The 23,728-nt window shown below is 38.6% G+C and overlaps 1 protein-coding gene across 4 annotated transcripts in view; it reads right to left on the minus strand.

Moving 5' to 3' along the window:
• The window catches only part of agap1 (ArfGAP with GTPase domain, ankyrin repeat and PH domain 1), a 148,320-nt gene that overhangs the window by 16,099 nt on the left and 108,493 nt on the right, over positions 1-23,728 (minus strand). For all 4 annotated transcript variants that reach the window (XM_056750043.1, XM_056750042.1, XM_056750041.1 and 1 more), the window contains 4 exons: positions 19,627-19,731; positions 15,899-16,064; positions 13,258-13,419; positions 7,485-7,646 (listed from right to left, as the gene is read on the minus strand). In XM_056750043.1, the coding sequence (XP_056606021.1) occupies positions 7,485-7,646; positions 13,258-13,419; positions 15,899-16,064; positions 19,627-19,731 (595 nt within the window). The remainder of the gene's footprint in view (positions 1-7,484; positions 7,647-13,257; positions 13,420-15,898; positions 16,065-19,626; positions 19,732-23,728) is intronic.

A 23,728-nucleotide genomic window follows, 5' to 3' on the forward strand; every position in this document is an offset into this window, starting at 1 on the left:
TGATCTTAGGGAGTAAAGATCACACACTTTACACATTCTGTTTAGAATTTCCTCTGGAAGGAGCAATTACATAATGAAGAAGTAATCAGGAAAGTATTACCTCATTCCACACACACACAAGGAGCATCCCTAAGGCTAAAATGGCATACAAAGGAAGTACCCATGGTACCAATAAGAGCATATGCAACCCAATGAGAAACATGACTGGGAGTGCTGCACAGACGACTGATAAACTAATGTCAGCCTGGATCATTCAACAAATAAAGTTATGATCTGACTGTCTGTTGAGCTTTCAAAAATCAGTCCTTAGAAATCAAAAGCTTGTCATTTCAAATCTGTATGTCTTTCTTTCATCTGCAAAACACAAAAGAAGATGATTTATAGAAAGCTGGTGACCAAAAACTGCTGGTACATATTGTCTTCTATTGTATGGACACAAAACCATTGGACAACCCAATCAATGGGTTTCTGTTACCAGCATTCTTCAAAATATATGTTTTCCAGAAGAAAGTCAAGCAGGTTTGCACAAACTGCTGTCATTTTAAATGGACTACCACGTTTTGCCAACGTACAAGTGTTTGTTTTTTCACACATCAGTCAAATAATCTCTTCCTGTATACGTGTGCAGTTCCTGTCAAGAATACTATCAATACATTGGAGCCTCAGTAGCCTTATTTGAACAACAATTCCGTCATTTGTCGAAATGCATTTTAAAGCAGTGGTTTTACAACTTGACAGTGTTATACTTCTCATGAAAAGCCTGCCAACTCTTGTCTACATGCCTTCGGCCCGGGTGCTTAGTGTTCTGTGATGGCTCTTGGAATCGTCTCCCTGTGAGGCCTTTTCACAAGTTTAATCAGCGGCAAATCTGTGCAGCCACACCATTTCCTCTCCTCGAGTCAATCACAGGCCTAATTGGACTCCTATCATACAAGTCATGTTAAAGGTCCCGGAGGGCCACAGGCCTCCCTGACCGCTGTAAAAGAGCCTTGTGTTCAAATCCCAGAAATCCTCCCTGACTGCAGGACATGCTTGACAGCCGGTGTGCTTAAAACTCTCTGGCCTCCAGCCTTTGGAGAGAGGCATGAAGAGAGAGCGGTCAAAGAGAAAAAGACTTCCTCGATTTAGTTTCTTGCTCTGGATCAAAGGGAAAAGCAATTCTAATTCGCTCCTGCAGTAACCAAGCAGCCGACTCCATTTATGTCGAAGGTTGTCAAACTACAATATAAAACAGCACAAAATGGGTGGGGAGTCTGGCCTATTATTTATTCATTTCAAGTTTTTTGGAACGTTTCGAGGTTTGGGGGTTGGTGGGATCACTGAAGCATCCCAGGCAAGATTGGACCCACCCTTCAAAGGCACGGGGCCCTCTGGGGTCAGCAGCAATGTTCTCACCCTAATTAAATTGCAGCGCTTTTGGGGAGAGGGCGGTATTTGACAATTATGAAAAGCAACAATGCAGAAAGACGAAATTCGGAGGCAAATATGAAGATCGGCTCCGCCTCCTCCCCTTAGCACACAATTAATATAAAAACAATTGCGTAATACAAAGACTGCGTTGACAGGGCATCAGTCAACCAGCCCTCCTCTCCGTTTCCCCCAAACATTCAAAATACATGCAGCTATCACTCATCTGGTGTCTGGTACCCATCTCCATATTGCAAAGATAACTACTAAGATGATAATTTCATCTGCGCAATTTCGAGCAGGCCATCCAACATCTAACCGAGCCTGAAATTCGCCTCACGGGAACACGCACCTACAAACATAATCACACAGTGCTTTTCTCTTCTTGCGGGTGATGTTTGAAGACGTTGTAGCGGCGATGAAATTTGTGAACTCTGACACAGGTAACCTTTACCGGCAAACACGATACACAATCAACTCTTGGAGCAAGGATGCAGCATGCGCAAAAATGAGGGTGGGGGGTGTTGCCGGCCCGAGCGGCAGAGCTTGGGGGTACGGTAAAAGAGTCGAATGGTTGAAAACACAAATTAACCGAGCGAAATGTCAAAGCACACAGTATTGCTTTGTGACACAGGTCATTAATTCTCATATTATCCCCTCCCCTTTTCAGCGTCCGGCATTAATAACCTGGCAAATATTACAGGAGTTACTAACATCAGGGGAAAATGCGAACATATAAATAATGTCGAGGAGGGGTGGAGTCATGGGAAAGGGGGTCGTATGAGGTGGAGGGCCAAAAACATACGTGTGACCTCCTTCGATGGATCCTTCCCACCTTAAGACATCAAAAGACAATTTTCCATTCATTGAATATAGAGGGATATTCACACATACGGTGACAATCACAGAACATATTTGTGAAATATTCTGTGCAGAGGGTGTTGCAGGGTTGATCAGGGGGAGGAATAATGACACCAAGAGACGGAGGCTTATTTTAGTAGGAGGTACACTCGCTTTCACCTCTCTATGCTTTCTGGAGCTAGTTACCTTCTGCGTTGCTGTTGTAAATGCTGCGCAGGCTACCGACACGATTTAGTTTCCACGCCCTACGTTTTGCTGTGTCCGCAGGCAGGCACGGTGATGGCGAATGATGGCAAGAGAAAAACGAAACAAAACGAATGACAGTGGAGAAACTAGATCATCCAAAATACAAGAACAATAATAAAAAAAAGAAATATAATAAAAGGTGTCACAGTAAAAAAGCTGTAAGAATGAGGTGCAGTAAATGCTAAGGAAGTCATTGGGTGAAAACACATTGCATTAGTGAAGAAAGGCATATAATTCACCACCTGAATGGAAAAATCACTTTAATATGCAGGACTGTATAAAAAAACGTATTTTTGCTGGTTATTTGACGAAATGTCCACATATATATTTTTTTAAATGTATAAACAGCGAATATACATGTAAAAGTGCAATTTTACTTTATAATAAATGTTATTTTACGTTTTTTTCGATGCCCATATTTATTAATTATATTTATAATATAAATATTTAATATTACCGTTTTTAAAGGATTTTTTTTACAGTTAAGGTATTACAATATATACACATAAAATAAAAAATGTAAATTATTACGGACTATTACCATTTATATCTCCAGTAAAGGGTAAATTTTACATAAATAGACTTAAAATAAAAATGTCTCATTTAAAATGAGATTGAAAGGGATTCCCAAAGAATTACGAGAAAAATGGCCCAAAACTGTTGCAATATGCCGTCTTCATTGCAGTCATTTTGTTCTCAGCTCAACGTGCGCTTTAACACATGCCTGCTCATTTCCCATTATTGTTGACAACGGACCTGAAGCCATTCTTATTTTTTCTCCTCAGACCCAATGGGACATTTGTTATTCAACAGAAATCCTGGAAAAACAAACCCGTATAGTACTTTCGGTGTGCATGACATCAGAGATGCAAAAACTAGACAAGGTGTGAATTAAAAGTAATGGTCTTCCGAAATCGTGCCATTAAATACACAATAGACTCAGAAGTGAATCAGTATGAGTCTTATCTATGAATTTGCAGACGTCATGTGTCATGCTTGATATCCCCTACAAATCCCTTCTTCGCCTTTTAATAACCAATTCCCTGAATGTCCCTCTTAACATCTTTCTCTCATTTTAGTGCACTTCAAAATGGCTTTTGTTGATCACAGAGAGCTACTTTTAGCAAAGTGCCTCAGAAAAGGTGAATTGCCCTTTTTCCATACCATTAGTGAGACCATCTTCGCTTTGTTCCCCGCGAGGAGCTGTTCACCTGCAGAATGTTTTAATTAAACCTAGCCAGACCGATTCCAGCTGAGGACACCTGTGAGGCCCTGCTTTCTTCTGGAATGTCTTTCTCTTTCTGATTTTCAAAACGGATCTCCTTTCGCCAAGTCCTCCGACTCTTTGCGTGACGATCAAGGCATTCATGAACCTCCCGTTGTCCCTGCTCTGTGCGGGACCCACGCCGCGTGCCTGATCAGGTTTCAAAGTCTCCTTCTCTTCTCAAATGTGGTAATTACTTAACAAGGGCCACTTAGGGCCCTGCAGCTCAGCGGTAATTGATAAACTGTGATCATCCGTGCAGTAAGTTTGCCATTTGAGTAGTGGGCTTTCAGTGGCATGCGAGGGAATTTGAGGAGTGTAAAAATGCATGGCATGCTGGGATTGATTGATCTTCACAAGGGCGGGTGGGGGGATGAAAGAGGAACGAGTGTGAGAAGGCTTTGTCTTGCAAGGACGAGAGACGCAGGTGAGCGTTAGAGACATGACACCTGCAACGTGGTAACCGTCAGTTGACAATATAACGCTATGATGTATGACTGTCGCATTTAGGGATGCATTATTAAAAAAAGATTGCTATTTTTATGACCAATATTTAACCATATTAAAACCATACAGAACACGCAAACAGATTAGCACTCTGTATTCACAATCTATTTTTTATTACAATAAATGAGTGTCAAATAAAACAATTTTGAGTGTGAATCTAACTGAGATTTTTGATCAGAATGTGTGATCAGTACCTGACCATGACTTTGTGTGCGTGTGTTATATAAAACACTATGGAGCTCCGTACCTGGCCGGTGGAGCTCATGAATAACAGAGGGTTTGACAGCCTTATCCCTCAGCAGGCCCGCGGCGTGACAGCACTCGCCGGCCCCACGCACAAGTGCTTAATGGCTAAATTGGGAGACTGTTACTAATCGCTTATTGAATAATGAAAGTGACACAGCTGATAAAAGATTTCAATACTGTAGATTATTTATAATATTTCACTTAAGTGCCTGCCTGACGAATGGGGACTGGGGAAGGGACCCGGGCAGCTTCTGACAACGTTCAACCTTTTCAGAAAACCTGAATCGGGGCAAGACAAAGTGGCTCTCGGGGGTAAGAGGAAGAAAGAAATAAAGAGGGGGTAAAGGTACATTAACACAACCCCATTTCTCACAGAAGACCAACAAGACAGCCGTGGCATAAAATATCACTCCTTTCAATATATCCACAATGATCTTCCTCTTAAACATCTACACTCCTAAACAAATAAAAATGCCAATTTTTAAAACGATGACGAAATTTTTAAAATCAAAATACGAAGCATAATTATTAGTCAAAACAAGCAATTATATTTTATGAAATTACTATTTAAATATTTTTCATATTTAAAAAATAGTATATAGATGCAGAAAAAACTAAGAGACCATATCAGAGACCATTTTTTCTGACCTTAAAATGTACTATTTATAGGTAAAATGATCATTTTTGTATCATTCTGTGAACTACTAATAAAATAATTGTTTCGATTTGCAGAATATGTTTGTATGCATAATTGTTGTCAAAATAACAGAAAAGATGCTCTGTATTTTATCTGACCCCAAATACTGCATATAAAACAAGTTCACATTCACTCTTAAGCAAAACAACAGGAAAAGTTGAAAAAATATTATTTTTAAGTGATAACCTCGCAGTTTTCATTTGTTTTGTCATGCTGTCAGTCTTTTCCATTGCTGTTGGATGGCTCTAGTCACTCCTGAGGTTTTTTATTTTTTATTTTTATTTATTTATTTTTTTAGAAAAAACACTGGACTGGAATGGCCACAATACATCTAGAAATGAACATTTGGAATGGTCTCTTATTTTTTTATGTGGCTGTATTTTAATATAACAAATACATTATTATCAATTACTATAAAACACCATCTTAGATTACCCTTTTATTTATTTACCATAAAATAAACAAGCTCTTCAGGAATTAATAAAATCATGGCCTCTTAGTGTATTTACAGTGTTTTTAACCTTATGTCTTTATCTTAACAGTACATTTAATCAGCCAACATTCAGGTTCATCATGGAATAAAAGTTGCCAATGATGCAGAATGTCACATTTTGCATGCCCAACTTTACAGTTCTATAAAATAGTCAAGCATAACAACTGAGCTTTTGGTTTGAGGAAAAAAACATAGCTGAGAATTTGCTTGTTATCTCATCATTCCACAGACGACCAAAACTACAAGAGAAGAAATTGTAATTACTGTTAAATCAACTAATTGATTCCATTCTTCCACACCACATGGTGGCACCATAGAGAAAATCAGACTGAACAGATGCTAACGCTTACACTATGACAGAGATGGTGCATTATAATGCAATTATATCTATTTAAAGAAAAAAGGAAACTGAAACATACATTTTATTCTAAAACACTACATGTAACTATGGATGTGTACGCATGCACACACAAAAGCAAACAAGCTCTTCCCTCACTGACAATATATTGGCCTCCTTTGGGAGAAGATCAATAAAGGTGATTGGGAACAATTTAAACAAGCACTGATCGTCAGAGTCTCAGGAGGCCGAGGCCACCCACACAAGTCCAGTCTAATTAATCACACACACACTCGGAAGTGACACACACTCATCCATCATTCCAACATACTCACTGCCTCACACACACATATAGAGATGACTTTACAACACTTTAGAGCTGTCAGGATGTTATGAACCACTGTAAAACAGAATAATATGCTCAGTAAGACTTTATGACAAAACAAAAATGGACTCCTTTGGAAATGGAGTGCACATTGTGGTAAGATGCACACAGGATGTTTAATGAGCAGAGATGGGACATGTGCCACACAATACTCAAATAAATACAAATATCTTCCAGCGTGTCAGAACCCCGGCTGCAGTGACGAGTGAAGCCTGCGTGTGTTTGAGTGACAGACGGCATTTAACCGGGTTGTCTGTGCGAGTGTGTAATAATCACTCAGCATATTTCTCTCGCTCCACGGAGGCCCATCAGCTGCCTGATCCACACTGACGGCAGGAAACACATTACACATCTGCTGCTCAGAAACATCTGTTCCACTACACCGTCACACCATACAGCACTCTGGTGTGCGTCTGTGTGTGAGTTTGTGCATGTGTGTGAGAAAGAGACGTGTTTATGCAGCATATGGTAACTGTATACTGATGTAAGAATGCATGTATGATGCAAATAGTAATGCGCTGAAGATAAACACACATAAGCATGTATACAAGAGAGGTCAACATTTTTAGAAAGGTTTGAACTCATTTATGTAGAAATGTTACTATAATACTATAAAGATTAACCTTTTTCCATGACTACACCTAATAATATAGTGTTCCAATACAACACAATTAAAGTATTGTTAACTTTATTTACAACAAGAAGGTTAGCGTCAGACTCAGCAATGTTTCATGCTGTGCTTTAAGTTGCTAATGATAATATGTGAACAGGCCTTAACGCTAAATTGAATTTACCATCATCTTTATGTTGTTTCAAACCTGTATGATTTTTCTTCTTCTATGGAACACAAAGAGATAAACAGTACTAGGCAGAATGTATATACTAAGCAGCACCAGTCACCATTGACATTTATTGCTTCTTTATTATATACATTGAAAGTGAATGGTGACTGAGTGCTCCTGTTGTGCTCTTTGGAAAAAAGAAAGACAAATTTATGACTAAAGAGTGGTTATGTGTGCGGGAAAAAGAGACCGGAAATACCTTCTGCAGTGCCAGAGAAGCCGTCCACTTTGAAGTTGCTGGTACTCTTCTTCCTCCTGTGTTTTTTGCGGTTGGCATGAGGCGACGGGGGTGGGTCCATTTTTGGACTGGTAGTGCTGGATATACTAGGACTGGAGCACACAGAATCTCCCAGACCAGTATCTAGGTAGAAAGAGAGAGAGAATGTAAACAACGCGCCAAATGCTATTCGCCATGTATCTTTAATATTGTTATTAAAATAAAATACAAGCACTTGTTCTTGCAAGTTTTCTAATATTCCTAGATTAAACCAATAGACCATTTCAACGCAACAACAAAAATGAAAATTCTGTCATCATTAATCCACCCTCAAGTTGTTCCAAACCTGTACAAATTACTTAGTTCTGCTGAACACAAAGGAAGATATTTGGAAGAATGTTAGCAATTTTCAGTTTTGGGACATCATATACAACCACAGCAGGAACGATTGAAATGGTAGACCAATTTGCCCTAAAACAGTTTACTTTCCTAAATTCTTCAAAATGTCTCTTTTTTTATCTCTATTTTTTTTCAAACAAAAAAAATTACTACTTTGGTAGTGCATGAAAATTAACTTTCCATTTTCAGAACTGAAAAGTGCTAACATTCTTTTAAATATCTTTCTTTGAGGGTGAACTACAACTTCCGGTACACATTAACAAACAATAGAGTGCCTGTAGATTATTTCTGATAACGTTACTTGGCTAAAATGGCCTCTCCAATATTTTGAGTTTAGATTGCGATACCAAGTTCAACCGCTAGATGTCTATGCACCATACAGTTTCTTTAAATGCAACAAAACTAGAGGACCCATTCAACAAATTGTTTATTTAATAAAATGAACATACAACATAATTCAAAAAATAGTTTATTTAATACAATTATTATATAATCAAATAATATAAAATAACATTTATAAAATATATAAATATTCTTGTTATATTATTAGACACTAGCCAGACCGATAAACAACAGATGGTAATTTAAATGCAGTCCAGGTGCGTGCGTCCGATGAAATGGTCTATATTCCATCTACAATACTATATATTGTCTTTATTTTATTTATTCATCTAGTATTACTAATATTATTATACATAATGCATGTAAAGCTGCTTTGAAACAATGAATACAGCAAAAAGCGCTATATAAATAAAACTGAATTGGATTTTCCTGCAACTTTTTATACAAATATATAACCAAATATACTATATTAAAAACAATATTTAACCTAATCTTATTTTTTTTGGTCTATGTAAATTGGCAGACAGTGTCATAGTAAAAATAGTTACATATTAAAACATGCATACTGGAATTCGAGGGCAGGTGTGCGTTTTAATTTTTGACTTTTAATAAATCACACAAAACCGGTGCGTTTAAATCTAAAAATGCTAAACAACTGGCACCTGTGGCAAGTTTGTATTGGGCTCAAGTGTAAGTAGAATATTGTGTGTCCGCTCTGGTTTAAATGATGGAGCGCTCGCGTCCGTGTAAAGCCAGTTCCGACTGGCGTTTGGCTGCATACTCCGGCTCAGGCTATCAGAAGGCTGCTTCACTTTTCATAAGCGCCTGTGACAGCCATGACTAGCGGCAGAATAAAATAACATTCACCTCACATCAATATCAGGCCGAGTGAAAGCGCCGATGTGGGGAGGGGTCGGGAGGAGGGATGTTCTTGCTGGCACTGAACACGCTCGCAGCGCCGTGCATCAGCAGACAGCCCCAAGGACGGCCGTAACTTATTTTACAATCGTTTAGTCTCAGCTCAAGTGGAAAACGTGACAACTTATCTCTGCTGACAAGATGCCATCCCAAAATGAACAATTAACCACCTCATTCTAGCAGCCCTTTTGTCCAAGCTCATACTTTGTCTCTCTCTCACACACACCTCCAGTCCCTCATATTCTCCAACCAGCTCAGTGCCATTTCTGTTCATGCTGGTTTAGTACATTTGTTATCTGGTAAAATTGTAGCAGATGCCTACAGGACAGGAGCGGTGGAGCAGAGGAAAGGAGGAGAGACGCAGAGAAAAGGAGAGGAAAGAAATAGAGATAACAGAACAGGAGGAGAAAATGGTGGCAGATGAACAGAGAATTGTAAAAGAGAAGAAATGGAGAACCGCACACTACATACAATATATATATCCTACTCATTTTATTTATACTATATAAATATTCACGTCAAGAGCCTGATTTGAGGTATCTTTCATGTTAAAGGGATAGTTCACCCAAAAAAATGAAAATTCGATCTTCATTTACTCCATTTGTTCCAAACCTGAATACATTTCTTTGTTCTGCTGAACACAAATTAAGTTATTTGGAAGAATGTCATTCTTCCATATTTCTTTGTGTGTATCGGAACAAAGAAATGTATACAGGTTTGGAACAACATAAGGGTGAGTAAATAACAGTATTTTATGTTTGAGTGAACTATCGCTTTAACATAGTGAATTGTACCACACATTTTTTCAGACAGAAACCATTTATCATAGATCTTTTTTTATAAATCATGCATGGTCACCCTTTATGTTTGTCTATAAGGTCCTCTTAGATTTACCCAATGAAAGGTATTAAAAAGAGCATGTTAACTTTGACAACACAGTGTTTAATAATTGGAAAAAATGCATTGTTTCTTTCATGTTAAGTCCCCGTTTTGGAGATACAAGCTTTCATTCTGGCCCAGACGATATGGGCAGTGATGTTATAATAAAAATACTTTATTACCAAACACCTCTATAAAAGCTTGTGCATATACCACCAAACAAACCAACCAAAAGATCATCTTGTATACTAATATGAACTTAATATATTTAATACTTAGTACTTAATAAAAAAACAAAGGATGTGAACGAGTAACATTGGTCAAATAATGCCCTTTGTGCTTTAAGAATAAATATTACTTTCCTGCATAATCTTGTATTTTAATCTCACTAAACAGAGTTATGCTGTAGATATGTCACATTAAAGCCCTAAGTATAGTTCTACAGTCGTATGCACAGTCTTGCAAAGTACACTTTATTTGTCTCGTGCGTATAGACATGCGCTTGATGCATGCACATTGCGACAAACTGCAATACCTCTCATGGCCTACAGGGGTCCATAAGGAGCAGTTAAGCATGTCTTGCACCATGTCTGAACCAGATAAAAGACAATAGAACGCATTATTTAGAACCCATTATAAATGTAAATTTTGTCAACACTGGATACGGTGCAGGAATCCCGCTAGAACCATACGTGTGTCGTGTCTGGTGTAGACACAGTTTAACAAACGCGTGCCATCTTGTGGATAAACCGTCATAGTCTCAGCCTCAGACAGTTGGCTAAACGTCGCGTTCTTTAACGGTCCGCCAGGAAACAGCACACAAAGGCATCTGATCTAAGAAGTAAGCTGTCGTGTTTACAATGGTTGCTATAAGAATTCATCATGATCGACAGAACCCTTCCTTCTCTAAAGTATGCGAGGTTCGCGGCATAAACTCATTTTGTTGCTGCTAACATTTGACGTTTGTGAATATACGCTGGTCTGTTACTGCGGGTATGTTTCCACGCCTCTAAAGATGACGCGGCATGAAAGGTGATTGAAGACTGAATCACGATTGATATCTGAATCAATTTTTTTTCTCCACCCTATATTCTACTACATGTTCTTTGCCAGGATATCCTCCTCCATCGTCTCGTCAGTCAGCACTTCACTCTCTTCACATGATGAATAAAATCTGACTCTTGCTGCTGATCTGTGCCGCGACACTTGTTCAGCTTACGCTGAATGCAGCAGCCGCGCAACTGTAGTTCAGGCTTTGTCTAAACGAAGTGATTTATAACTAAAATATTTAAAATGACGGTGGGGGTCGGTGGCATGGTGGACAAGTGATATAATCGGTGGAGACCGTATATCAACGGTGACACCGACAATCGCAACAAGCCTATACTATACATTCGATAAGTTGTGGGAATTAAACCAATGACCTTAACAATGTTTTACAACTTGAGCTACAGGAACACGGACAATCAAGACGAAATAAAAAAACATTTGATACATAACATACACCCTCTCCTCCACCCAGAGCGCCCAGAGCACCCAAAACAGCAGCTATAATCAGAGAGACACACACATGACTTCCATTGCTGTTTGTCTCTCATTATTAAGCGAGGGGGACAGGAACAGGCACAGAGGGAACATTCTATGCGTCTGCCTTGGGCACTTAAAGCTTCAGGTAAAGAGACAAGGATGTCACTGCTCTCCAGTATCTTGAGGACAGTGCGGAGCGGGACAAAAGACAAAGAGATACCAAATCACTGAAGGGGATCTAATCTCTTTTAAACGGACTTGGCTTTGTTTCCTCTGGAATAAAATAGCTCATTACATAGGCTGTGTTTCTCACATGGCAGTCATGTTCAGTCAAAACGAGTCTGTCCTGATGTGATCCAACGCGCTCAGACGCCACGCAGCCAAGTGTCAAACGCTGCTTCTTCCCGAACCCCACAGTAACACTTTAACCTGCATCAACAATGCCACTTTAAAAGCAATCAGATCTAAACTTCAATCTTTACTCATTTTTTATCTGTAAATGTGTTCTTCTGCATAACAGAACCAGAGGGTTATGAATATCTTGTTATGAATTTGTGTCCTCTACAATCTAAAAGAACAAACTAAAGTTTAGTAAAAATGTGTCAGCCAACCAAGTATCTCCATGTCAACGCAGCTGCTCGAGACATTTACGTGAGGAACTTCAGTTAATTACTTTCGCAACCACTTATCTCTCTCCATTTCTCTCTCGTATCAGAAGAGAGACAGGATCTCATTCCTGCCAGCTCCCGGGGCGAGAGGTGACAAGCAATCAGCGTCCGGCACTCCCGTCATCCAGCCATCAGATCTGATCCAGTCAGGCCGTGGACAGACACATCATTAGGCCGACAGAAAGGTTATTTATAAAAGAGCTTCCTGGGGGGAGCGCAAAAGCACTTCAACAACATCACAGTAAAACAGCCCTCTGGAGCGCCGCGGTGTCCGAACAGCCTTACAGAATATCACTAAAACAGAGCCAGTGACGGATAGTAAAACTCTGCTGTGTTACTGTCACTGATATGTACATTGATACATACAGAGAGTGTTAAATATCGACGCTGTTATTCCGGGAACCTTGGATGTCCAAATTCGCTGTTTTTCATGAAAAGGAATGCTTGTGTGTTTTATGGCTGGTAAATTTAACGCATGTGTTGGGTGTGTGGCTCAGCTGTGTGTATGTGGTGCCCTGCTGCGGACATGATCTGGGTGTGTTTAAGCGTTTCACAGCTTTAATTGTTATTATGAGGGTTAAACACTGGGCCAGATACAGGCAGGGGTCAAACGACAAGTCACACCATGTCACTGTAGCTCACCAGCACACAAATACACAGTCCTGACAGCTGTCAGTGCCACTGTGATGTGTGAAAGGGTACATGCACAACACAATAAAACACTAAAACTGTGTAATTTCTTTCCACTCTGAAGGATTCCTAAAAACAGGAATGTAAGAAATTCTCTTTGACTGAAGAAATGCCAGTCTGAAAAACAGAGTGCTTAAAACATTTCTCCGCTGTATATGGTCTTGTCCACGACAGATGAGTTTTTGGTTACGTGGTGCTGTTGAATGGTCGTTACTTTGACAAAAAGTTACAGTTAAAGGATAACACATCACTGTTTTCTGCTGCCGATATAAAGGGAAACCTCGAGGCGCAGACACTCACACGTGAACGTGGCAGTTCGAAGAAGAACCTACCTGTGCTGATTCCTGAGTTGGCGATGACTGTGGCTTCACTCCATTGGTCAGCGCTGGACACGGAATACGAGCGTTGGTGCATCCCATCCGGACGACTGTTAAAAGACACCAGACTGATGCCGCTCGCCATCTGAGACACAGAAGAACTGCTGGTCACAGACCCTGTAAAATAAACAAACAAATGAAACATTACTTATTACTTTGAAAATGATTATGATAGTTGAAAGCAACCTAAAATTTGTTTATATTTTATTATATTATGTTTATATCACTCCACAAAATAAAAACCTATAGAAATTAGGTCAAGCCTTAAATCCCAAAGTAAAATGATTGACAACTATCCATGATATAATAACTTTTAGGCAGCAATTAGCAATAATTTTGGGTTAAAATGGACCAAATCTGTTATAAATGAAGTATAAACAAATCCTTTTTTGACCCACAAAGGTAATTTTTTTTAAATAATGATACAGAATTTGTCCAATTTCAGAGGAAATGTCAGTATGACATCATCTGATTTCAACCTATAGTATGTAAAGACAAATATGTAAAGTAACCTGTAATGTTATGTTTCAAACATGAGATGGTAAAAAGTTACAGATTGCACCTTTAATATAATTTTTTTTAGGGATGCACCGAAATTTCAGCTACAACCAAACTTCAGCCAAAAACAGGATTATCATTTTTTTTTTCGGAAAAATGTAAAAAGCCCTGAAAATAATCTCATTTTCAGATTCTATGGGGTTTTCGATGCATCCTAAATTTTTGGTTTCAGACCAGAATTATTTCATTTTCTGTAAATTTCCTACACACATGCATGAGCTGGCGGTGGATGGAAAGTTCTGTTATAACCAAAATGATACAATGTGCTCTCATCAAAAAGCATAAATAATGACATCTGAAGTCATGAATCATCATTACACCACAGGACTGTGATTAAAGTGAACATCATGGGAAGTCATTTACAATCGCACTAACAATTCCAGAAGACATTCGCTATAATGAACACAAACAGCTCAAACACAATGTTTATCAACATTAACACTACTGGGCTTCTGACCATAGCAACCCACATCAAAACAATTGAAAAACGTGTTCAATAGCATCAAATATAGCCATATAGCTAACATCTTCATACCAACCATCATTCGCAGAAGCCACAGCCACAATATAATCTCGGCGTTGTAAAAAACAAGCATTCAATAAATATTTTCTGGTTTTTAATATGTTGTTGCATAAAGGTGTACCCACGGGCCTCCACTGGGCCGTAACAAACTCGACTGAATGAAATGTCACGACTCAATTTAATCTCCATTGTAGCGGATAAATCAAGCGCCAGCACCTTTGGGTAAATGGCAAAAGCTGATCGCGCTTCACGGGAGGGCTGATAAACTACATTTTTACATCGAGGGGCATTGGAGGAAAATAAACGCTCGATGCGGGAGGGCAGAGTGGGGTCCGCACACGTTCAAATTCACACACACACAGCGTATGAAGATATGCTACAAAGGATCAGTGCGTAATTGGAGCTCTCACAGAAAGAGATGTTAAGACAGAGGTGCGTGTGATCGTGTTGGTGACCCGGCTCTTCTCGTCACAAAAGCTTTCCTGCTCCGCCGCTGAGTGAATTATCTCTTTTCTCCTCTGTAGCTCCCTCCCTCTCACCCTCATTAGTGCTCATTTCGGACTTGGCTGACTGGCGAACGAGCTCTGATTGCATTAATATTCATGACAATAATTAGTACATGTATTATGGGTCACTGAATATTCATGCTATTAGTTTGGCCCTCCTGGTGCTTGTGCGTGCGTGCATGTGAAGGGTCTTTAACACTCCTTGGGGGGCTTAAGGACTGTTGATCTTTTGAGTATTTTAAAAAGAACTAAATAATATGTCATTGTTTATTTCTGTAAGTAATTAAAGCGTACAGTTTTGTGGCCGATTATCCTTGTGTTAGAATAATATTTTATTTTATTTACATCAAAAGGGATGTTAACATTTAATCAATGATCGATTAATCGACCATTATAATTGAACCGGTTCATCTTATGGCCGATTAATACTTCATTAAAAATTCATTTAATAATCATGCGAGCAAACTGCAGAAAAACTGCAATGTTTTTACTCATAACTCATTTTAAACAATCAGACATATGCCGTCAGATCAAACGGTATTTCTATTGTGTGGACTGCGCTGCTCTCCATGTGTGTTTTCTAGTATTAACGATTAATCGATTAATTAATCCACCATTTTTATTATAATCGCTTCCTTGAACAATATAAAAGTCAAAACTTTGTCTTGCTTGACCATCACGACCTGCCCCAAAATGGCCTCTACAGTGGTGGAAAATGGGGCGGAGCGCTTCATTTGTCTGACCAATGGCAGATGGAGTATGTTCCAAGTTCCATTTTTGTAATGCAGAAATTACACACTTCACCTTTAACAAAATATTCCTGTAACAAATCTTTCAGTAGCTCAGTGGTTAGAGCATGGTGCTAGCTACGCTATGATCTTGGGATCAATCCCAGGGATTGCACGTATCCTACTCAGAAACAATGTAAAGCATGTCTTGGTGTATACATGCATATATTTGAGAGTTGTATAGTGTTTTCATAAATGCCAAAAACATATGATCACGTTACCCGGTGTCTGTCCAAGCTGCAGGTTGCTCATGTCCTTGGTGAGCCCATTGGTTTTGGGACTGGGGGCGGCACATGTGGAGATGGCCCTGGGGGGCCTCTTCCCTGGAACCTTTACTGTAGTCCGAAGCAGGTCGATCTCCTTCCCGTGAACATTCTGCATGTAATCCTACAGTTAGAAAAAATGGCAAAAGGGTTACTGCAATGGCACTGAAAACTCTGGATGAAAAGTGTCTAGTAAATTCTATATAATATTGTCAGCTCACAGTTCATTCTGCCCACCCTCCGGAGGTGAGGAGATCAATATTAATATATTTGGTATTCACGGCACAAAGTACGCTCTGTACATTTTTGTATGTGAAAAAAACTGCTAATGCCATGTACGGCACATGTAAAATCTTCCTCCGAGTCTCCCTTTATCCTTTTCCACAGATCACAGCATGCCATCGCAGCGTGTGTTTGGATTCCGACCGCGTCGTCCGGATTTGCTCGTGGCTTTGCTTGCGATGATGATGAAAGTTACTCCATGCTAATAGGGATGCAATTACCAGCCGCAAGCTGTTGGCCCGCCACTCCTGAAGGGCTCTCCTGTGGCTTGTTAAACCGTGTTGAGAGCTCTTGGCTTTGAATTGCCCTTTTGTTGGCCTCTAGTGAGGGATGGACACGTTCTGCTCGCGCTTCAAATTGCTCGCCGCGCTGCGCATACACAGAATCTCAGGGCTTTATGTTACACGATTGGCACTCAGCTGATGTAGGGTAGTTCTGGCTGGAACGCTCGATCTCTCCAAGCTTTGCCCTCGCTCATTAAGTCGAAAGATTCTGTGTATATTCTCTATTGAAGTGCGTATGTTATTGTGTCTCATCTAGAACGTTTACTCAGGGGATTGGCCAATATGTAACTCTTGATTTTAAATAAAGGATGCCAAACCACTTGAGGGATTTAGCTGAGGGAGTTTAAGTCCTCAGATGTGAAGAGTTTGACCACTTCAGTGCACTTGAGAGGCAGATGTCCTTTAAAAATGTGACCCTCCTCAGAAATAAATCTTTTGAATGACACAACACTACAGCCTCTAACGTAAAACTAAACTAAGGATGTGCAAGAGCGAGCAAATAACTGACCACAAATTAGGGTAAAAACAAAAACAAGGGTAGATGCTAAACTTGTTCACAGATTTATTTAGACAAATATGCAAATACGCATGTGCATCACCCGGAACTAAATTCTCTAGTGAATTTTTATTAAAGAGTGGGAATTCATTTCTATTTAAGAGTGGAATTTTTTGCTACTATTCAAATCTTGTTTTCATTCATGCCATTTAATTGCAAGAAAATCTAGGTCATTGTTTTTTACTGAAAAATAAATATATACTACTATTCAATAAATTAAGAGTCCGACAGATTTTTTTCTTAATATTTTAGAATAATAGGTACAACATTTTATAATAATATTAAATTCAACTGTATTTAAAAATGTACGTTTGGTAATTATGTTGTGACAGCATATTAAACATTTCTGGTTCTTATTAAATTATTATTATTGTCATTTAAATACATTTTTATTAAATTGTAAAAATTTTACTGATAGAAATTAACATACTATACTATTACATTTTTTTGCATTATGGGAAGCCTGTTCATTATGGGAAGAAATAGGCCTTAAACAATTTATATAATTATAAAACACATTTCAGCCAAGTGACTCTAAATTTTAACCAGCAATGTATATTTTATAAGTAATGTAAGTTTACGTATTTGCATGTATGCTTTATTACAATTACCTTTTAATTTGAGTAATCAACTACTTGTTTTTTCTATAAAAAAAATATATATATATATATTTTGTAAAAAAGTGAATATTTATGCCAATGTCTCATTAATATACAGCTGTGCAATGGTTGTAAGGCATGTAAACACTGATCAACTATTTTCACTAATTAGACGGCATCTATAGCAATCCACTTAATCAGCTATATTAATGTGATTTCTTTTTCACATAGTTGAGCAATTACGAGCCCTGATTGAGTTTCAACCTATTAGCCTCCACAAACACTTTAATTGATGCCTGTGTAGCAGACACCTGCTGATGAGAGGAACCTGTTCACAGCCAAAGACAGGAGGGGGGCGCAACACTTCCTCTAATTCACCCAGATGTAGCTGTTAATTGGACAATAAATGAGTAAAGGTTTTAACAGTTTATTTTAATTACATTTTTGATTTTGTGTGAATTTGTTTTTTAAAGGATTGCCTTGTAATATCTACAGCTCCCAAAAAAAAAAAACATCTGACAACTCCAGTTTTGCTTTTATTCACCTTTTCTACATGTATAGTGGCACTTTTTAGTCCAGTGTCTGTTGAATTTCAACAACATCAAACCTCAGGAATGAGCCCCCCAAAGCCAATGTGAAAGACTGAGAGAATGCTTAAATGTTTCTTAAATACATGCAAGATCAATTGTATTGTGTTGTTTAAAAATGACTAAGAAGCGTTAAAATCAGAAAGCATTGTACTGTGTCTTATCTGTTATTTTGACTAGTTTGTCCGATATCCGTTTTCTGAATCTCCATGCAAATAAAAACTTTTTCTTTGGATTTTATCCTTTGGATATGTAATTTTGCTTAAAATCATACCCATGCCTAGAACTATGACTCATACATATCAATCTTTATGAAATATGCTAAAATGTATAAAATAATTTTTGTTTAGTATAATTTAAGTTTTTATATTTTACCACAGCGTTAGTTTTTATAAAACTAAGTAACACATTTAAAAAAAAGTTAAAGTTCTTAAATTTTTACAGTTTCTTTATAAAGTTTAACATGCCGAATGTTTTTTTACTTAAGGGTACAAAAAAAATACGGTATTTAGTATTATTACTCGTATGCAGAAATTACAAGGTACTGGCATAACACTGTGCTCAAAACAAAAGTTGAACATAACAGTTGCTAAAAACCAGTTGTCCAAAACTTCAGGAGTGTACATTTGATCGATTTTGTCTCTTATGACTAACCAATCCAAATTCCAGACGTAGTCATCCCACCTTCCCTGCGCTACAAAAATTCTAGAAATTTCTGACAGTTACAAGTGAAAAATACTTTTTCAAATATGTAAACAATTTACAGTTTTGTTTATTTGTGATATACCGATATATCATAATTCATGAAAAAAGCTCAAATTTTACCTGAACTAAATATACACTAAAACATTGATGCTACATGAAAATAAAAATGACCACAATATTAAAAAAAGAACTTTAAAAAGGTTGCGCGAAACAACAATTTGTCACATTGTGTAATCAAACTCATCTCAGAAATGGAATCTATCTAATCTTTGCTCTCCTGTGCAACATTTGTAGAATAACTCTGAGATTGATTATCGCTAGCAATAAGGTCTAATTGCACTCCAAAAAACGCCAGAGAGAAAGAACAACCGATAAAGGACGGCCATTTACATTTGTGTGTATGCAAACAGGTCGTCTGAGCTGGTGATTATGACAAGCCATTATGCCGTAATATTACACATCAACAGCGTCAGCCGTGTGCAAACAAATGAGCTGGTAATTAGGGACAAGAGCGTATCAGAGACACATGCTTACTGAGGCGGACACAGTAATTCGTTAAATGTCAGTGAAAAGGCGAGGGACATTAAAAGCTGGATGTTACAGTGAACACGGGAGTATTTAACACGTTTAATGTGAATGCTGAAAGTAGGCGTGGATGTGTGCTGGTACTCACATGCAGACTGGGGTGATAGGTGAGGATTCCGTTGTCGCAAAGTGTGACGTATTTTTTCTTCCATTCTTTGTTCAGCGACTTGCCGCTTCTTTTCAGCAACATGCCCTGATAAGAAAAAACAAAATTGATTAATTCAGTATCACCCCAAACTGGCACCAATGGATAATTTATTTTGCGAGTTCTCAAAGAAACAGAGCATGTTTTAAAGGTCCAATGTGTGTGTGTCTCTTATTTTTTAAGCATCTATTGACCGGCTTAAGCCAAGTCTAAAACTAACTTAAATGTGAGAGATGCCTTGATCGAAAACACCTTGCACTGAAATATCTTAAAATATATCACTGTGATTGGGAGGTTTTTTGTAAAGTATGCTTTTTAAAACAACTATCCTTATTTAACTGAGGCATAGTCCTGGTTTAAGCTAAACCTTGTTCAGGAAACCACCCCTATGTGTTCAGAGGTGTATAATGAAGATTTATGTTTTTATTACCTTTTTTTATTAGCTATTTCGATCTACATAGACCACAGTTCCTCTGACATGGAATTCACCATGTTGTTTCTACATTTTATCTCCAAAGAAGCAAAAACATGACGACATCTTAGTCCTGTGTCAGACACCATAGTGTTTCAAAGGTGAGGGGTGGAGTGTGCCGTTGGTTGCAATTCGCAACCTCACCTCTAGATGCAGCTAAATTTCATACACTGGACCTTTGATCGAACCTTAAATATTATACACATTTAAATATTTACAAAATTTTACGAAGTCAGACATCGGTTCACACCACATCACAAACCCTTAACAAGCAAAACAATCACATTAGACTCAGTTGAACTGTTTATATGCAGACATTTTGGACATCAAGAAAGAAACCCACAACACAATCTACACAAGCAAATTCCCCTCTTGCGGTGTTAGCAAGCGTATACGCAATCTGACACGAACACTAACCCTTCCTCTCCTACGCACATCAGTGGCGGCTGACTGGCCGTTTAAGGGCCGGCCGCCCACACCTCATTTCAGCCAAATTCATTAGGCAAGAAGAGAATAAAACTGTCCGCTGATTAGCAATTACGCTGCTGCGGCGGCGTGTCACTTCGCCGGACTTGTTAAACATTAACATGCAGACGGGAGGGATAATAATAGATTTCTTGCCCTGGCTGTGCCGGAGCATACAACGCCAGCGCAACTTTCTGACGCTTTCTCTTGTTTATCTCTTGTTATGAATTTCCAACCAAAAAATGACACGATCCCTTGCTGTCACACATCGTTAAACTGCCATAATTATGCGGCAATTAGTATCTAAACACGGTCTGAAGAAAGTCTGGTTATAATGATGTACCAAGAGGACTGGAAGTGAAACCCAGCATGGTTGCGAAAAAATCTAATTTGCAAATTGGCAAAATTAACAATACAGGAACTCTACTGTGAAATACTTTAAAGATGAATATTTTAGGCAACAACATATATTGATTTATATACTTGTAATATTTGTTTAAAGAAGTACTCCACTTAACACAAAAAAAATCACGAATTACCCCTAAGTTGTCCAAACCTGTCTGAATTTCTGGGTCTGCTGAAGAAAAATATAAATACATGGAAAAATTTTAACAACTGACATTTATGGGGCATCATTGACTACCAAAGTAGGAAAAATTTAAATGGTAGTCAAAAGTGCCCCAGAACGGTTTGCTTTCCTAAATTCTTCAAAATATCTCAGTTTGTGTTCAACAGAACAAAAAAAGGTGGTATGTCCGAGAAATGTCAGTTGCTAAAATTTTCCAAAATATCTTTCTTTGTGTTCATTAGAACAAAGAAATGTATACAGGTTTGAAACAATTTAATGGTGAGTAAATGATGACCGAATTTAAAGTTTTGGGTGGAGTATATCCCTTTAATTTAAGATTGGATGATGGAACTCTTTTCTCTTCTGAGATCAGCCTGCCCCGGGTGATAAAGCTGTGGATGTGGGTGGGGTCCTTCCACACATCTGTAAACCCCAGATCCAGCTCTCAAAATAAAAGAGCGATTCCTGGGTGAAATACAGTCTCCCCTGCTGAGCGGTAAACACAAGTCGACAAGCTTTTTAATCTCCTAACATGGGTGCTACCGCTAGCAGCCAATCTGTCACATAAAGTGAATATCCATTACTTCATTTATTAAGAATGACACCTTTATTAAGAGTGTGTTTGTTTGTACAAGACAAAAGAAAAAAGAAGAGATATACGACAGAAAGAGCAAACGAATGAATTTTCATTGTGGCGGTTCCCAAGTCCCCCAAGTGCATTCAACAATATTCAAAGGCACTCAATTTCTACCCAATGAAATATTGGTAACTTGACATTAACTGGAAAAGTGTTTATTTATTATGACAATGTCCAAATTGTAAAAAAACTGTTATGTTTTTAGTTTTTTAAAAGCATTGAAATGCTAAATTTGTCTAATCTTCTGTCGCACATAGAAGTCAGCTGGGGTCCCCTTGTCAGCCACCACTGCCATGTTGTTCTAGGTAGCTGTGTCTCCTTTTTCAGCATGGTTTGGATGTAGGTATATTAATTTTGTCCATCCGCCGGGAAGATGACAAGCCATCATTCAGCATGAGAGGCTAATTGAACGCCACGTCACCTCTCTGATGCGAGTAATCGCTCATTATTTAAGGCTTAGATCGGTGACACCCCACTTGCCTCTATTTTAACGTCCCGTGCCTGACAACCTGCAAGGTCTCCCAAACCCGAATCCCACGGGGTGAAAAAAATAAATCTCATCTCAAGCACTACGCGCTTGAAAAGCCGATAACTGCGGCACCTATGGTCTTTAGTGGAACGTCAATAGGAGTAGTTGTTAAATTGTCCAATAAACTGCAACACTAAGCACCCCAAATGAAGAATACCAATTAAGAAGGAGCGAAAACAGACAAAGAATCGCAGTTTCTCATTTTTGTTTGTCCTGGGGGCAGAGCGGAGATTACAACTGGACAAACTTCATGAACAAACAAAAGCTTCTAATCTGTGGCATTCTCTTCCAATAAAAGAGGCCAATCTGAACTGTTATCAGTGCGTTATCCGTTTCATTCAGCTCTTCATTTCTTCTTTTCTTTCGGAACAAAAGGAGAGGTTAACCCCGGGATGAATGCGAACCGTGGTGCGGGTGGGGACGGGAGTCAGCGTGGTGGACAGGATCAGTCTCCTGCACAACCGAGCTGGACAGCCGCTTAACAAAGAGTTGGGTGTTTGCTCACATCGGCCTTATTGTTCTTGGGCTCTCCACGGAGAAGGAGGCTAAATTAAGTGTGTCATCCTAACACAAGCTCACCTCTGGCCCTGTCATTGTGAGTGACTACAAGCGTGCGCACGTGAGAGGGAAGTGGAGCCGCGTGAGTGACGGGGTGTGAGATCTGGAGGTCTTATATCGCTGCGGCCATCTGATCTGGCCGGTGCAGGCAGCAAGACGACACCCCCCGGCCAATCCCCCCAAAAGACATTTATCATTTAACGACAGGAAATCCCTAGAATACACTCACAAGCCGACAAACACAAATGGAACAAAAACTTAGAAATGGGAATTAGTTACTTACAGTAGTTATAACATGGGCAGACATTAAAATAATCCGGCACTTTTTGATTTTAGTTTGCCCAAAAATACACATTCTTTCAACATTGATTTACTCTCTTGTCAATTAAAACCAGTATATGACTCTTTCTTCTGTGGAAAACAAAAGAAGATATTTTAAGAAATGTCTCCGTGGTTTTGTGTCCATACAATGGAAGTCAATGGGGAACAATGTTGTTTGATTACCAACGTTGTTCAAAAGATCTTATTATGTGTTCTGCAGAAAAATGAAGTCATGTAGGTTCGGAGTGGCAGGAAAGTGAGTAAATGATGAAAGAAATTTCATTTTTGAGTACATGATTCTTTTCATTTCAACACTTATGAATACATTTCTAAAATCAAAAGTTATATCTTTTAACAATACAAAATGCTAAATGTACTAACATCATGAAAAATGTGTTTGTATTGATAAATGCTGTACAAATATTTTCTTAATTGTTACTTCGTATTAGCCAATAAATTAACTAATGTTAACAAACAGGGGCCGGTTAAACAAAA

This window comes from Triplophysa dalaica, chromosome 6 (assembly GCF_015846415.1).
Source record: "Triplophysa dalaica isolate WHDGS20190420 chromosome 6, ASM1584641v1, whole genome shotgun sequence".
In the NCBI taxonomy this organism is placed as follows: domain Eukaryota; kingdom Metazoa; phylum Chordata; class Actinopteri; order Cypriniformes; family Nemacheilidae; genus Triplophysa; species Triplophysa dalaica.